This window comes from Bipolaris sorokiniana, assembly GCF_000338995.1.
Source record: "Bipolaris sorokiniana ND90Pr unplaced genomic scaffold COCSAscaffold_15, whole genome shotgun sequence".
Classification (NCBI taxonomy): Eukaryota; Fungi; Ascomycota; class Dothideomycetes; order Pleosporales; family Pleosporaceae; genus Bipolaris; species Bipolaris sorokiniana.
Window position 1 is genome coordinate 64,478 of NW_006911909.1, and position 13,062 is coordinate 77,539.

The 13,062-nt window shown below is 50.5% G+C and overlaps 4 protein-coding genes across 4 annotated transcripts; 1 reads left to right on the forward strand and 3 right to left on the reverse strand.

Moving 5' to 3' along the window:
* Window positions 1–1,845: 1,845 nt before the first annotated feature.
* Window positions 1,846–4,121, reverse strand: COCSADRAFT_40335 (uncharacterized protein). The gene is made up of 3 exons (XM_007705856.1): window positions 3,554–4,121; window positions 2,322–3,444; window positions 1,846–2,240 (listed from the first exon to the last, which is right to left on the reverse strand). Exons 1-3 carry the CDS (start codon window positions 3,977–3,979, stop codon window positions 2,131–2,133), a joined length of 1,659 nt encoding a protein of 552 aa, XP_007704046.1. The 5' UTR covers window positions 3,980–4,121; the 3' UTR covers window positions 1,846–2,130.
* Window positions 4,122–4,379: 258 nt separating this feature from the next.
* Window positions 4,380–5,299, reverse strand: COCSADRAFT_125889 (uncharacterized protein). Its single transcript, XM_007705974.1, has 2 exons — window positions 5,235–5,299; window positions 4,380–5,183 (listed from the first exon to the last, which is right to left on the reverse strand). The coding sequence occupies exons 1-2, from the start codon at window positions 5,270–5,272 to the stop codon at window positions 4,487–4,489; spliced, it is 735 nt and encodes a 244-aa protein (XP_007704164.1). The 5' UTR covers window positions 5,273–5,299; the 3' UTR covers window positions 4,380–4,486.
* A 129-nt stretch (window positions 5,300–5,428) lies between these two features.
* COCSADRAFT_40337 (uncharacterized protein) lies at window positions 5,429–6,745 on the forward strand. The gene is made up of 2 exons (XM_007705857.1): window positions 5,429–5,904; window positions 5,959–6,745. The coding sequence occupies exons 1-2, from the start codon at window positions 5,464–5,466 to the stop codon at window positions 6,592–6,594; spliced, it is 1,077 nt and encodes a 358-aa protein (XP_007704047.1). The 5' UTR covers window positions 5,429–5,463; the 3' UTR covers window positions 6,595–6,745.
* A 693-nt stretch (window positions 6,746–7,438) lies between these two features.
* COCSADRAFT_246164 (uncharacterized protein) lies at window positions 7,439–10,125 on the reverse strand. The gene has a single exon (XM_007705975.1). The coding sequence runs from the start codon at window positions 9,686–9,688 to the stop codon at window positions 7,793–7,795; it is 1,896 nt and encodes a 631-aa protein (XP_007704165.1). The 5' UTR covers window positions 9,689–10,125; the 3' UTR covers window positions 7,439–7,792.
* Window positions 10,126–13,062: the final 2,937 nt, after the last annotated feature.

Genomic DNA, 13,062 nt, shown 5'->3' on the forward strand with positions numbered 1-13,062 from the left:
CTACTCTATAAGTAAGAGGTTCTTAGTACTACTCGCAGCCGGACGACTATACTAGCTACTACTACTAGAACTACTAGAGAGCCTCTTACGCCTATCTTCTATATAAGAGACTATCTACTAAGTAATACTATAATAAGCTCTATAATCTTACTAGACGTAGTTAGAGTAGACCCCACTTTACTTACTAGTAATAGATATATAGCTAGTAAATATAGTAAACTTCTTTTCGCTTTATAAGATAGTAGCGTAATTATTTATATAAAAAGTTACGTTAAGAGCGCTACAGCTATATATAATAAAGGCCTTAAGATAAAATAGATAGCTAATAAAAATCTATTAAGTAGTAATAGTTATACGCGCGATTATAGGCGAGTAGTTATAAAAACCTAGACTAAAGATAGTATTATATAGACTATTACCGCGAGAACGATAGAAGTAGTTAAATATATAGCGAATATTCTTCTATATAAGTTAGTACTAGCTATATAAGAAGTTAGAGAAGCATTACGTATAGAAGTAACCGCGTAAATACAGCGTAGCTTATCTATAACGCACTAATTAAAAATAAACTAGATATAATACTTATTTAAGTTAATAGCGCCTAGTATATTAAAAGTTAGTAGTATAGCACTAGGCGTTGTATAAGTTAGAGCTTAGTAAGTAGCATTAAAGATTTAGTTAGCTACGTTATTAATAGTATTATTAGGGCTACTACTAGTGCAAAACTATAAACTATTAGTATTTACGTTAGTCTAGATACTATAAGGAGGTAGTTACGCCTTAGGCGGTATTATATAAGTATAGCTAGAAGATAAGAAGAAACTTATATAGTAGTAGAGTTAAATTAAATTAGTATAAAGAAAGAAAAGCTAGAGAAAAGAGATAGCAGCTCTATATATTATATAGAGAGAGCGTTTACTCTAGTAGAAATTCTCCTTTACTAGAGTAAATAGACGCCGCCACTCTACCGTAAGTTAGGCAGCTGCGCACTTCTAGAGAAATAAATAAACGTAAATATATCTATATAAGTAGAGGAGGGGAGTATTATAAAGAGCTGCGCCTATAATCTCTACTAAAGAGATCACGTAGTTAATAACCACGTGATATATCTTCCGTATAGATACGTAATTAGAAGCGAGTAAGTATAAGAGAAGCCTGTACTTAGTTATCCTCTCTTTTTCTCATCTTTTAGCTTCTGTACGATAGGTAGAAGCATACTCGTTCGCTAGGCCTCTCCGCCCATAACAACTACTATATATATTAGCTATACTAGATTCTAGAAGAATCTATCTTATAGTAGATTACGTATCTATAGACGTAATAGATAGATAAATTGTTTAGAGATTAGTGGACTAAAGAATCCGAGTATCGTGCTGATCACCCGGATTATGTTAGAGATTAGCTGATTAGCTTATATCTCTAACACTACGTATAGCTAGTAGCTTATTAGCTATATTATGTATAGCAGCGTAGATAGGCGCAAATCTACGCTAATCTAGATTCAGTATATAGCTTATAATTACCTTCTCTTCTATCTAAGTAAGCTTTTTTAAGTTAGGCTAGTAATTGCGTCTCGCGCGTTTCCTAGCGCGCTAATCGCGTAACACTAATTTAGGTATGTTAAAGATTAAGTTTCGTAGCAGCCTTTTAAAGTTTAATCAGAGTTAAGAGATTAAATAGCAAGCTACATAACTAATTCAGTTAGGAGTAATTTAATAACGTGGCGTGGAGCGATGATAGTGGCAAGTGTACTAGAGTAAGAAAGTTGGTGGGTGTAACGGCGCAGGCAAGACTACTCGGATCAGTATCGGCAGTAGCGTCACTTAGAGGCATATGGGAGTGCGTGGGACATTAAACGAGCCTTAGTTCGAATAGACACCTATAGGCCTTGTACGAAAGGATATCAAAAATCTATTGAGCTACTATGGAGAACGGGTGGGGTTTTATATCAGCAGATCTGCCCTAGGCTAGTTCGTGCCCATGTTCGGATCTCTTTCGGATGTTGGTTCGGTAGGTACTCGAACCGTTACAGTGGGGTGCGCGACTCGCTTATCCGCCACGTTACGTGAATTGTGTACATGAATTGTATAGGTGAATAGACTTGTTAGCTAGTATAGTATATCTCTGTGATTACAGAAGCTTCTCTACTACCTTCATTATCTCGACTAGCTCCTCATCCATCATACTCTTTCCTACAATCTGTACATGCGTTGGTAAACCTTCACACTCCTCTGGCTCATCTGTCTTCACGTCAATTCAAACTCACACTTGAAACTTCCTCTTTCCACTCAAGCCTTGGGGGTAAACGAATAAGGACTTACATGGGGGCTCGTATATCACACCCTCCTTCACGAACTCCTTGTCTTGCTCCTTGTCAGCCTTGCCCACGTTCAGAATGCCGCTTGGATAATTGAGCAGATTGACGACGACGGTGTAGATTGGCAGACCATAAGTGTCATGTTTTGGTGCCACGCTTTGATATCCTGGCATGAGAATCGCATCAAGTCCTTTCTGCATAGTGCCTCCTTCTGCTAGCTCACCAACCATGAGTTTGTGGAACTGATTGAGTATACGGCCCTTCTCTACATTCATATCCCACAGCTCATCCAGACTCGCTTGCCAATCCTTCAATTCAGGGAATCCGCATGTTGCGATCGATGGTATGAGCGGCTCACCGCTCGCCTTGATGTACTGGAAAGGTGTTTTGCAGGGGTCAAGCATGAAGAATTTCCACGCCAGCATGGATGTCTGGTACAGATCTGGTATCTTCTCGTCCAAAAGTACAATCTCGTGTCCCTTAGCCTTCAGTTTCATAGCCGTAGAGTGTAGCGCTCGGGCAATGGGTGGATGCAAAGGTCGTTCTTTGCAGCCACGGATTAGTCCAAAGCGTAAGGGTTGCGTGGAAGGCTGCACAGAACGCCAGGGTACGTTCAGACTATTCGGATCGAGACGCCAAGGCTGTGTACTACTCACGGATTGGAGAAATAGGGCAAAGTCGCGGGTGGTGCGGCCGCAGGGGCCAATGACTACGGGTACTGAGCCGGGAGAGCCCAGACGACCGACCGCTGCTCCACCGGCGAAGGGAACGCGGCCTGCCGTGGGTTTCAGAGAGGCGCCGCCACAGCATATGGCGGGAATGCGGTTCGAGCCGGCAACATCTGTGGCTACACCCATTATGCTGCCTTTCATGGCAATGAGTGCGCCCTCACCACCAGTGGAGCCGCCAGCGGTATGCGATAGTTTATTGGGATTCAAGGTACGCCCAAAGATGTTATTTTGACTGTCTGCTGTCATCATGGTTTGGGGGAGATTGGTTTTGCAATAGAAGACTGCACCGAGGGAGTGTAGGACGGTGACCAAGGCCGAGTTCGTGACGGCCGGGGGATGCGGGATGAAGGATACATATCCAAGTGTTGCTTGTACGCCCCGCACGTTGAAAGAGTCCTGTCAGAATCATTTCAGTAACAGGTACAAGCCGGTGTTTTGGGACTACGAGTTCTGAACGCCGAAAGGGTTGCTGATAGCGCCTTCCGTTTGTAATTCACACACACACCTTCAGACTGATAGGTAGCCCGTGCAGTGGTCCTAGCACCTTTCCCTCTTTCTCCAAATACTCGTCACACTCTCTCGCCCTAGCCAATGCCTCGTCGAACATAATCTCTGTAAGACAATTGAGACACTGCTGTGCGACTGCCGCTCTCTTGCAAAATGCCATCACCACTTCCGTGCTCTTTAACTGCCTCTCAGCCATCATCTTGACCAGATCTGTAGCATCATAATTCTCGGTGATTTCCAGCTCTTTCTCCGTCAAAATACCACATGTTCGAGGTACATCTAGTACAGAGATGCTTGAGGTTTCAGTGTATTGAGATGTCTGAGATGTGGGGAGAAGCCAGTCTTTTGGGATTTTGGCGAAGACTGATTCTCGTTTTGATTTGGCCAATGCTTGCCAGTCAGCTATGAGTGGTGCAGACGCCATCTTGCCGTTTTTGATAAGGTCAAAAACCTGGGTAGAGCGAAATTTAGCAGTGGTGTAGCTTTTGGTGATGATTGTATGGAACGCTAATGTTTAGAAACGTTCAAGATGCAGGTCAATTTGGAAGAGCAGCAAGACTATGATATACAGGACAGAGGGGTATTCTGCTGCACACTGCTGGTGAGGGGAAGTATGGGGAGCCGGCCGAAATTGCCGATCGGAATAAGGTTCGGAATCGCCCAACGGCGGGGGTATTGTGGGTATGTTAGAGTCGTTCAGCAGGAAGTGAGGTCGCGCGGTGCGGGTTGACCACTAAACAATTAACCAGTATGCAGCACATGTGGGAAGAGCTGTGTTTTTCACAGGATTGAAAAGTATGTAATTCCTACCAGAAATTGCGTGTAGTCTGACATTGCTAAAAAGTTGCAATCTCGGAAATAATGTTATCTACGAAAATAAGCAGTTGGCAAATAATTCCGTGGTTAAGTTTGCCCACGTGAGATAGATATTTCAACCACGCCGCCTCTCATTTCTATCGTATGGAGACTTGCTTCGAGTCTCTCTGTGACGTTTGCGATCCCTCGAGCGCGATCTTGATCGTTTGCCATCTGTATCGCGTTCGCGCCTACGTTCTGGACGGTCTTCTCGTCGCTTATGCTCACGGCTCCTTGATCGATGCCTACGTCGGTCATCTCGGTCATCATCTCTACGCCTGTCGCGCTCGCGCGAGCGTGAACGGTCTCGGTGTCTGTGGCGTCGCTCTCGGTCTCGTGAACGGCTTCGTGTCCGATGACGTCTCCTCCGCTCTCCGTCGTCGTCCCTGTGCCTCCTGGAACGCTCCTTCTTCTCCCTCCTCTTCGCTCGGTCCTCATCCTCGCCCTCCTGGGCCTTCTCCTCTATTTTATCCTTAACATCAGCCTCGTGAGCCTTTTCACCTAACGGCGTCAGGTTTGCGTTGTTTCGCACTGGCACTGGGAGGCCCATGGCAGCAAGCATCGCGTCTTCCTCTGCCTCCTTCAGTTTCCGCTTCTCTTCCTTGATACGCGATGCTTCGGCCTCTTTGGATTCAGCGTCGCCTTTCGCATACCAACCAAGGTCGCGGCCTTGTTGCCAACGCCCAACAGGCGCCATGACCGAGTGACCAAGATAGTTTTCACGTTGCGCATCGTTCTTGACATCCTCCCATTTGAAATCACCGCGGCCACCACTGAGCCATGGTTAGCTAGATACACCTGAGATGTGAGACTGCAAGTCTTACCGGCTGCCTTCTTTGCGTACAGTTTGAACAAGATCCATAGTGAATTATAGGGCTGAACAGGGTTGAAGATGGACGTGAGGATTAGATTGTGAAAGTTGCGGGCAACACGGAAGTGAGAGGCCCGAGCTCCTGCGCGCTTCCCCACGCGCGACCGCGGTCCAGCTTCAAGGAAGTGCATAAACAATCCACACTTAGTCTGCTGCAGTCACCCTCATACATCGTCGCCAGAATGCCACCGCCACTCCCACCCCCAGATGAGCAGGAATTTGACCAGCCTCAGCTCATCGGCGGCTTACCCACCCCCGACCTACATGCAGGAAACAACCTCTTCTGGTACTTTACCTCGTCACCCTGGTTCGACTCTGAATGCATCAACATCGATGTTTATCTCAACCTGCGCCAAAATGACCCGGCTGTTGCGGAGAAGATCATGAATGATCCAAAGTTGTGGCAACAGAGACTTGACGACCAGCCCGAAGGAACCCAGTACGTCATTGCGGGCGAAGGCCAGGGCGAAGGCCATCCATGGCTTCTGCAACGCCAACACAAGGTACGCGTCACGGAGAATGACAAAGAACGCATCGAAAACTTTGTTGAGGGCAATTGGTATACCCATGGGACCAAGATGCTCATGGCACCGAGCTTGCTGGATATCGTGCAGAGCAGAATGGTAAGGTTCAACGGAAGACGCTTGTGCAGAGCAGATGCCTGACATGTCTCGCAGCTTACTGTTTCGACGCGCATGCACCAGATGGCCGAGCTTTCCAAGAATATGACGCATTGGACACCTGCAACCGGCTACTCGTACTTCCCCCCTTCGTACGAAACTGCAAAGGCAACGACTATAGCGAGCCGAGTCGGCAGTCCAACGCTAGCCCCGACAGATGCAGACGCCCCAGGCTCGCAGTCACAAGGCCCAGGTGTAGCCACACAGGCCACAGATTCAGCTGCTTCAGCCACTGACTTCTCTGACGCGCTCTTCATGCACTCGCTCAATCTCACAAACGCGTATGGCGACGAGTACATGGATGAAAATCCGCTCAAGGGCGAACCCGGCGCCTTTGTCTTTGAAGGCACCAAAACAGCCGTCACTGCCAGGAACAAGGCACAGGAGCAACAGGCGATCCAAGCAGTACAGCCCGCGCCAGCAGCTCCTACCGACTTGAAAATCGACACCGCGACGCCAAGTGTAGCGCCCTCTGTAGTGGCTACACCAAAAGCAGTGGCAACTCCCGGGGCGATGGAAGGCCATAGTAGGAAGAGCAGTGTAGCGCCTGGATCGAAGAAGAAGAAGGATAGGCGGAAGAGCCAGGCTGGACTGGCTAGTCCAACCACACCCAGTGTGCCCCAAGCAGGATAGCCGCTATTGCGCCATTATTGTGAGCGACACGCTTATATCTTGTTTTTCTTCATTCAGGCTAGCACTTGACTAGTCTTCTTTTCTTTTACTTAGTGATACCCTCTTTAAACCAATATATGTATATGTACATAACAAGGAATCAATACGTCTATATTTCTTCTCCAAAGATCCTCGTGTCTATCAATCGAGAGAGATGGACATGGGCCAGACCTTTTGGCTTCCACTGCTCAGATTCGGAAGACAAGAGAGGTACAAGATGATGAAAATCATCAAAGAGACATCAATGAAAGAGGGTTTGCATACACCATCGCACCAGGTAGCAGGCATGCACATTCCATTGGCATGGGGTCCAAATACATGCATGTGCGAAAGAGAATTTAGAAATCTATTCAATCTACAGATAGTTATTAAGACAGTTTGTATAAGAAGAAAAAACAAAAGCCAAAAACAGCTCAACAGCAGAAACTCGCATATATATACAAGATATTAAAAAAAGCTATGGATAGTAATACGGGCTATTTGGATGGTTTCATCACATTAAGAAGAAGCAGAAGTTGCGAATTGGTTGAGTGGGTAAATCCCGGATCCTACGCATGGCACCGGTCGTCTGGTTGGTGTTTGGTGTGCGACGACGAAAGTGCAATGCGACTTGGATCTCCGTCGGATACGAGTCTTGACTAACTAATCATCCCTAAGAAGCGAATTGTGAGGGGAGTAAAGAGATATCCCTCTGATGCCAGCAAAAAAAAAGAAACCCAAATATAGAACTCCATGCCAGATGCCGCTTGCTTCCTGTCATATATCACCATTTGCAGTTTGGTGAAGTTCTTCACCGAAACAGTTTCTTTCGTCCGTCCAACAAGAAAAAAAAAGCCTCCAGTGCAAGAGTCCCAGAAGCTAGCCTAACCATACCAGTAAAGTAACAAAAGAGAGATACCAAGCGACAATGTTGAAGAGTGGAAAAACGATCGAGTCGTTGAGGTGTTGCAGGTGAAGTTGAGAGTGTACAAGTGAAAAGGTAAAGAGGAGAGAGATAGGAAAGTGGTATCTCTAGTAGGCTACAATTTGAAAAGGTGGTTGAGGTTGAGCATCGTAGAACTCTTGCTTCCCCAGGAATAACGTATTCCGTGAAAAAAAAAAGTATAGGAAATAAGGAAATGAAAAGTTGTCAAGACTACAAGTGGAAGGTTAAAGTGCCTTACCACACCCACTCAAGGTCGCCCAGGTCATCGTGGGCCTGGGCATGATCGGCATGGGAGCGCCAATCTTTGCTCTTGTACCAGTTGTCCACTTTCTGTTCCCAGGAGCCATGGTTGTTGTTCTCGTTATGGCTGGAACCCCAGTGGATTGGTCGTCGTCCAGCCCCAGTGCGACTCCGCTTCCTGGCGGAGTTCGGAATGGGTTGAGCTTGTTTGGGCGACTTGATAGGCTTGGATGGAGTTTGTTGGGCCTGCACAGCGGGACTACGACGGCGATCGCCAAGAGCAGCCCACTTGTCGGCAACTGAGCGCTTTGGTGGAGTATTGCGGGTAGCCGCAGACAAACGATGCTCCTCAAAGACGAATCCGGTGGCCGCGCTGACGTGGTCTACAGCAGTGCGGTGGTTCTTGGGCGTGGGGCTCCTGCTGTTGTGGATGGAGATGGGGTTCTTCATCTCGGACAAGCCGCCACGGGGAGTCGACACGCCAGAGCCAGCTTCGGAAACAACGGGCTTGGGCTTCTCAGCACCAAAGGAATGGCAGTTGTTTTCAAGCTCAGCAAGGAACTGGGCGTCGTCATCCTCTTCTTCCCAAAGATCGCTCCAGCTCTTGGAGATGACATCACGCTTCTTGCCAAAGACAGAAGACATACTGTTGTAAGGCTTGGTAGGAAGCGAGCCAGAGATGGGCATAGGTCGAGATCGAGTGAAATTCAGAGGCTCGGGTTTTGCGCCATCGGTCGACTTGAAGGACAAACCCAGGCCAGAATCCACAAAGGATGCAGCAGAGGCACTGTCTGGCTTGACGTCGTAGGGAGGTCCTGAGAACATATCATCCTCATAGATCTCGTTGTCGGGAATTGCCGAGAGCTGGCGGAACTGTTGAGGTGGAGACATGGCAAGAGCCTTGGCCCAGGGAAACGAACCACCATTGTCAAGTTGTGGCGTTGAAATGGATGGTGTTCGCAGAGGCTCGCGGTTAGCGCCGACAGCAACAACATCACGCTCCTCAGTGCAGAAGTCATCGAGGCTCTCGTCATCAATAGTGAAGCTGATGACGCGCTCCAACGCATCCTTGACAGCACCGAGGTCGCGCTTCTCAGGGTCAATGGCCAGACACTGCCTAATGACCTCAAAGGCATCTTGCGACATGTTGGGGAAGACATCGAAGAGACTTTGGCGGTCAAGTGCAAAGTCGGCGTAGAGGGGGTCTGAGGAAGACGGTACGGCAAAAGGGTTGCGCTGGAACAAGATATTGAGGAGGACGATGCCAATGGCCCAGATGTCGGCCTTTGCAGTCGAGTAACCAGTGTTGGAGGGGTCGTACTGCTCAGGAGCCATGTAGCGGTCGCTGCCGACAGCAATCTCGTAAGACCAGGGATCAGAAGTGGCGAGACCAAAGTCGCCAAGCTTCATGGAGCCATCCTGGGTAAGGAAAATGTTCTCAGGCTTGATGTCGCGGTGGTAGATTCCCTTTGAGTGGATGAACTCGACAGCATCGACAAGCTGCATCATGAAGTCACGCACATGCTCAGTCTCGAGAGGGCCCTTGCCATTGCGAATGGCTTCGTACAAGTCACCATTGGAACAGAACTCAAGAACAAGGTAGATGTGGTTCTGGGTCTCAAAAGACTGGAGCAGGTTGACAACATTGGAGTGATCACCAAGGCGCAGGTGAACACCAAGCTCTTCGGAGCGCTCATCGACTGCAAAGGCGGAAGGGCAGTTGATGGCGGCCGAACTCTTGGTAATGACCTTGACAGCAACATGGTCGCCAGTTACAAGATCCTTGGCCTGGAAGACCATGCCAAAGGAGCCATTGTTAAGAGGGGAGATTGTTTCATACCGTCCATTGAGTACAACGCCTTCGTGAAGATGATCGCGCATACAATCCATGAGGGGTGTTTGGGAGTGTAGAACTGGAGGGGAAAGGGCCTAAGGGAAAACTCAGAGAGGTCTGCCCGATGGCTGCGACAGTGCAGGTGGATGTGGAAGCCGCCAAACAAAGAAGGAAGGAAACGGAAAGGTAAAGCTCGATATCAAAAGCAAACAATGGGTCAACAGCCGTCAGCCCAAAAGCGATGCTCTATCAGACTTTTAGGTGACTGTGAAATTTCGAAGATAGCGATAATATAGTTGTAGCGGAGTCGGAAAGAGACGAAAAAGTTGCCGAGGAGAGATGTCGTAAGGTAACAGCGAGGCCGTTTGGGTGGAACTAAAAAGCAAAAGTCGTCGGTGATATGCACAGGTGGTGTCCGTCGACGGAAAAGACAAGGAAAGGTTCAAGAGAGTGTGGTTCTCATTTGCCGGTATTAACTGCGTATGGATGACTCGAGTCAACGAGCTATCGGAGGGAGCGGCAGGTGATGAGATGGAGTAGTTGACGTCCAAACAGGAAGAGGGATCGCTGCGTAAGAGAGGAAGGAAGAGTGAGAGAGAGAGATAGAGAGATGAAGAGTCGTAACGCGTGGAGGGAGGATCGTCGGTAGGCAGACAGAAGGTTGTTGTCTGATGACGCGGTTGGCAGCGTGAGTCAGGTGCACGGGCCCACGTAAGGAGAGCTAGCGGGTGTCGGATAAAGAGGGGGTTTGATGAGGCTAGCTGGCGACAAGTTGAGAGGGAGGATGTGGATTGTCTGCTCGATGAAGCTTGGAGCGACGCAGGTCGTGGGCCTGAGTAGTGGTGAGGCAAGAGAGGGGTTGGGGGTGTTTGGCTAGCTGGCTGTCTGACGGGTGTTGGGATGGCCTGCAGCTCGCTCTCTCTGTCACATCAAAACAAAGGCCCGGCGATGGCGATGGCGACTAGGTGGTCGAGTGCAAAGGAGCAGAGCAGAATAGCAGGGCGATTGTGGCAGAGGGAGGCTGTGGGCCAAGGCGAGGTAGGGGGTGGCAGACGTTGTTGTTGGCGGTGTTGACGTATGGGTAAGCTGCACAGCGGTTGCGGAAGGAGCGAGCGAAAGGCGAGTATTATTAAGGGCAGCAGCGATAGGTGAGGCGGGAGCGGGAGGGGGCGGAGGAGGAGATGATGGTGGTGGAGAGGAGCAACGCTAGAGCTTGCGAACAACGACGAGAGCAGAGATGGGTACGTGTTATGGAGGCATCGGGAGACGGTGGTGAGGTGAGGAAGCGGATGGCGGACGGGCATCCTGGCTATTAGAGGGCAGCGCCAGGAGCAGGCGCAGCTCTTTGGGGGGGGGGGGCCCGCTTGCAGCAGGGCGGCGTCGAGGCTAGCCGGGGTAGAGGATTAGGAGACTAGGGCGCCGCTGCGAGCTACGTGGCTTGCATCACCAGGTGCTAAAGCAGCGTGGCCACGCCCCCCGTCGGAACCGCCACTGGACTGCCAACTCTGGGCTGCCAACTTTCTATGGCCTTCGGTCTCTTTCGACGCTCGTCACGGCAGCGTCGGACGAGCCAGAGGGCGCGCTCGCTGTTCGCTGTCCGCTGTCCGCTGTCCGCTCTCTGCTCCGGGGGCTCATCTTGTCGCCAGGCCCGTCTCACACGGCAGTCCTTGCTGGTGCTGCATCATGGCTCTCATCAGTGGAGCCCCCCCCCGTGTGCGTGCTCGTCGTGCCTCTGCCCCCATTGCAGGTGCACGCTGCACGTCTGGCCGGACGGGTCCCGCTGCGGTGATGACGGTGGGACGGACAAAGACGTCTGAAACATTGGCCGTGGCTGTCGGCTGCCTGTACACTCAGACTCGTCCACGTACTCTACTCACATACCAGTAGTATGCTAGTACAATATGGAGCAGACACTCGTCGCTCCCTCACCCACACACACACACACACACACACACACACGCACGCAGAGGGCGCACAATCCAGACCACCAGCTGTCGTGTGCCAATGCAGGCTTAGCCCCCCCCCCCAAGCGCCGTCTCGCAGGCCGATGCTGATCTGGGTCGGGTGCATTGCGCTCCCAAGCGGCCACCTGGCCTTTGATTGGTGCTGCCTGCAGCCTGTCTGCTGCCCTCGACCACTCGACAGCCTGCTCCAACACGGCCGTTATCTGTGGTTTCGTGATGCTTGCCACCTCGTCTCGCCGCTGTACTGAGCCGCATGCCATGTCGTGTGAGCATGGAGCGGTTGCCCGCCATGCAACCCACTGCCATCCAGGGGCTTCTCGCCACCACCCCCTCCGCCCAAATCCAGCATGACAAGTGTTTCGGCAGTCGGCGCTCGCGGCCTGCCATTGGCCAACGCCCTGCTGCTTGTGCTCCATCGACCCGTCGGCGCCAAGGTCGGTGGGTAGCGGCAAAATATAGGAATCCGGGGAAAGCTTATGCGACTGCGAGCCCTTTTGTGCCTTGCGGCCTCACGGCCTTGCAGTCAGCGTGAGCCGGTTGAGTGATTATCGTCGCAATGGCATAATGCCATGTCAGCGCCCTGAAACACAGACGCGATCTACGTCGCACATGGGGCCCGATGCGCGAACCAGAGCACAAGCCGCTTCTTACTCCATGTGCCTACTACACGTGAGTAAGTGAGCATGTAAGTAACTATGTACTTACGTACATGCTACACTACATGCATGCCATCGTCGTCGTCGTTGTCGTCGTGCTGTCCATTGCCCCATCGCCATCAGAGTACTGCCGAGCTGGGACCCGTGGTGCACGCTTCACACCACCCTATCCTGCTCTACACCAACTTGGTCAATAAGACGCGCAGTAGGCTGGCACTAGGTTGCAGTAGACTGCAGCAAATGGCAGCAGCGAGCCACCCAGCCAGTGTCTTGGATAGGCTACTACTGCAGGTTGCATGCAAACAGGACATTTCCTCGTCCCCACTTGTTGTACCCGTCCCAGGGCAACCCCGTGGCGGTGTACGCCTACTTTACACATGTAGTAGGGTAGGAGTACTCTCAATCCACATAGGCCAGCGACCACAATTGCAGACAGCGCACGGCCATGGCCAACCTATAGGGCTTGCAACATTTTGCTGCTAGCGGCGCCCATGTGCTGCCCGCGACACGGCGACTTTGATGTGGGTCGCTCTCCAAGCCGTCTGCCCATCGACGACATCGAGCATCAAGGCGGCCACATGCTAGCCAGGTACTCCCGTCCATCTCACGGCATTCACGCCCCATATGCGTCGACAAGTCGAGACATACGGCAATGGGCCAGGCCACCAGACAACAACGTCGGTGAGAGCCTCAACCCAATGTCAGCCTCACAACAATGGTTCCATGGAACACAGCCGGGCACAGAGCCACCCTGACAGCTGTCATCGCGCCATGGATGACTCCTGACTATTGCAAAATTTTCCCCTCGAC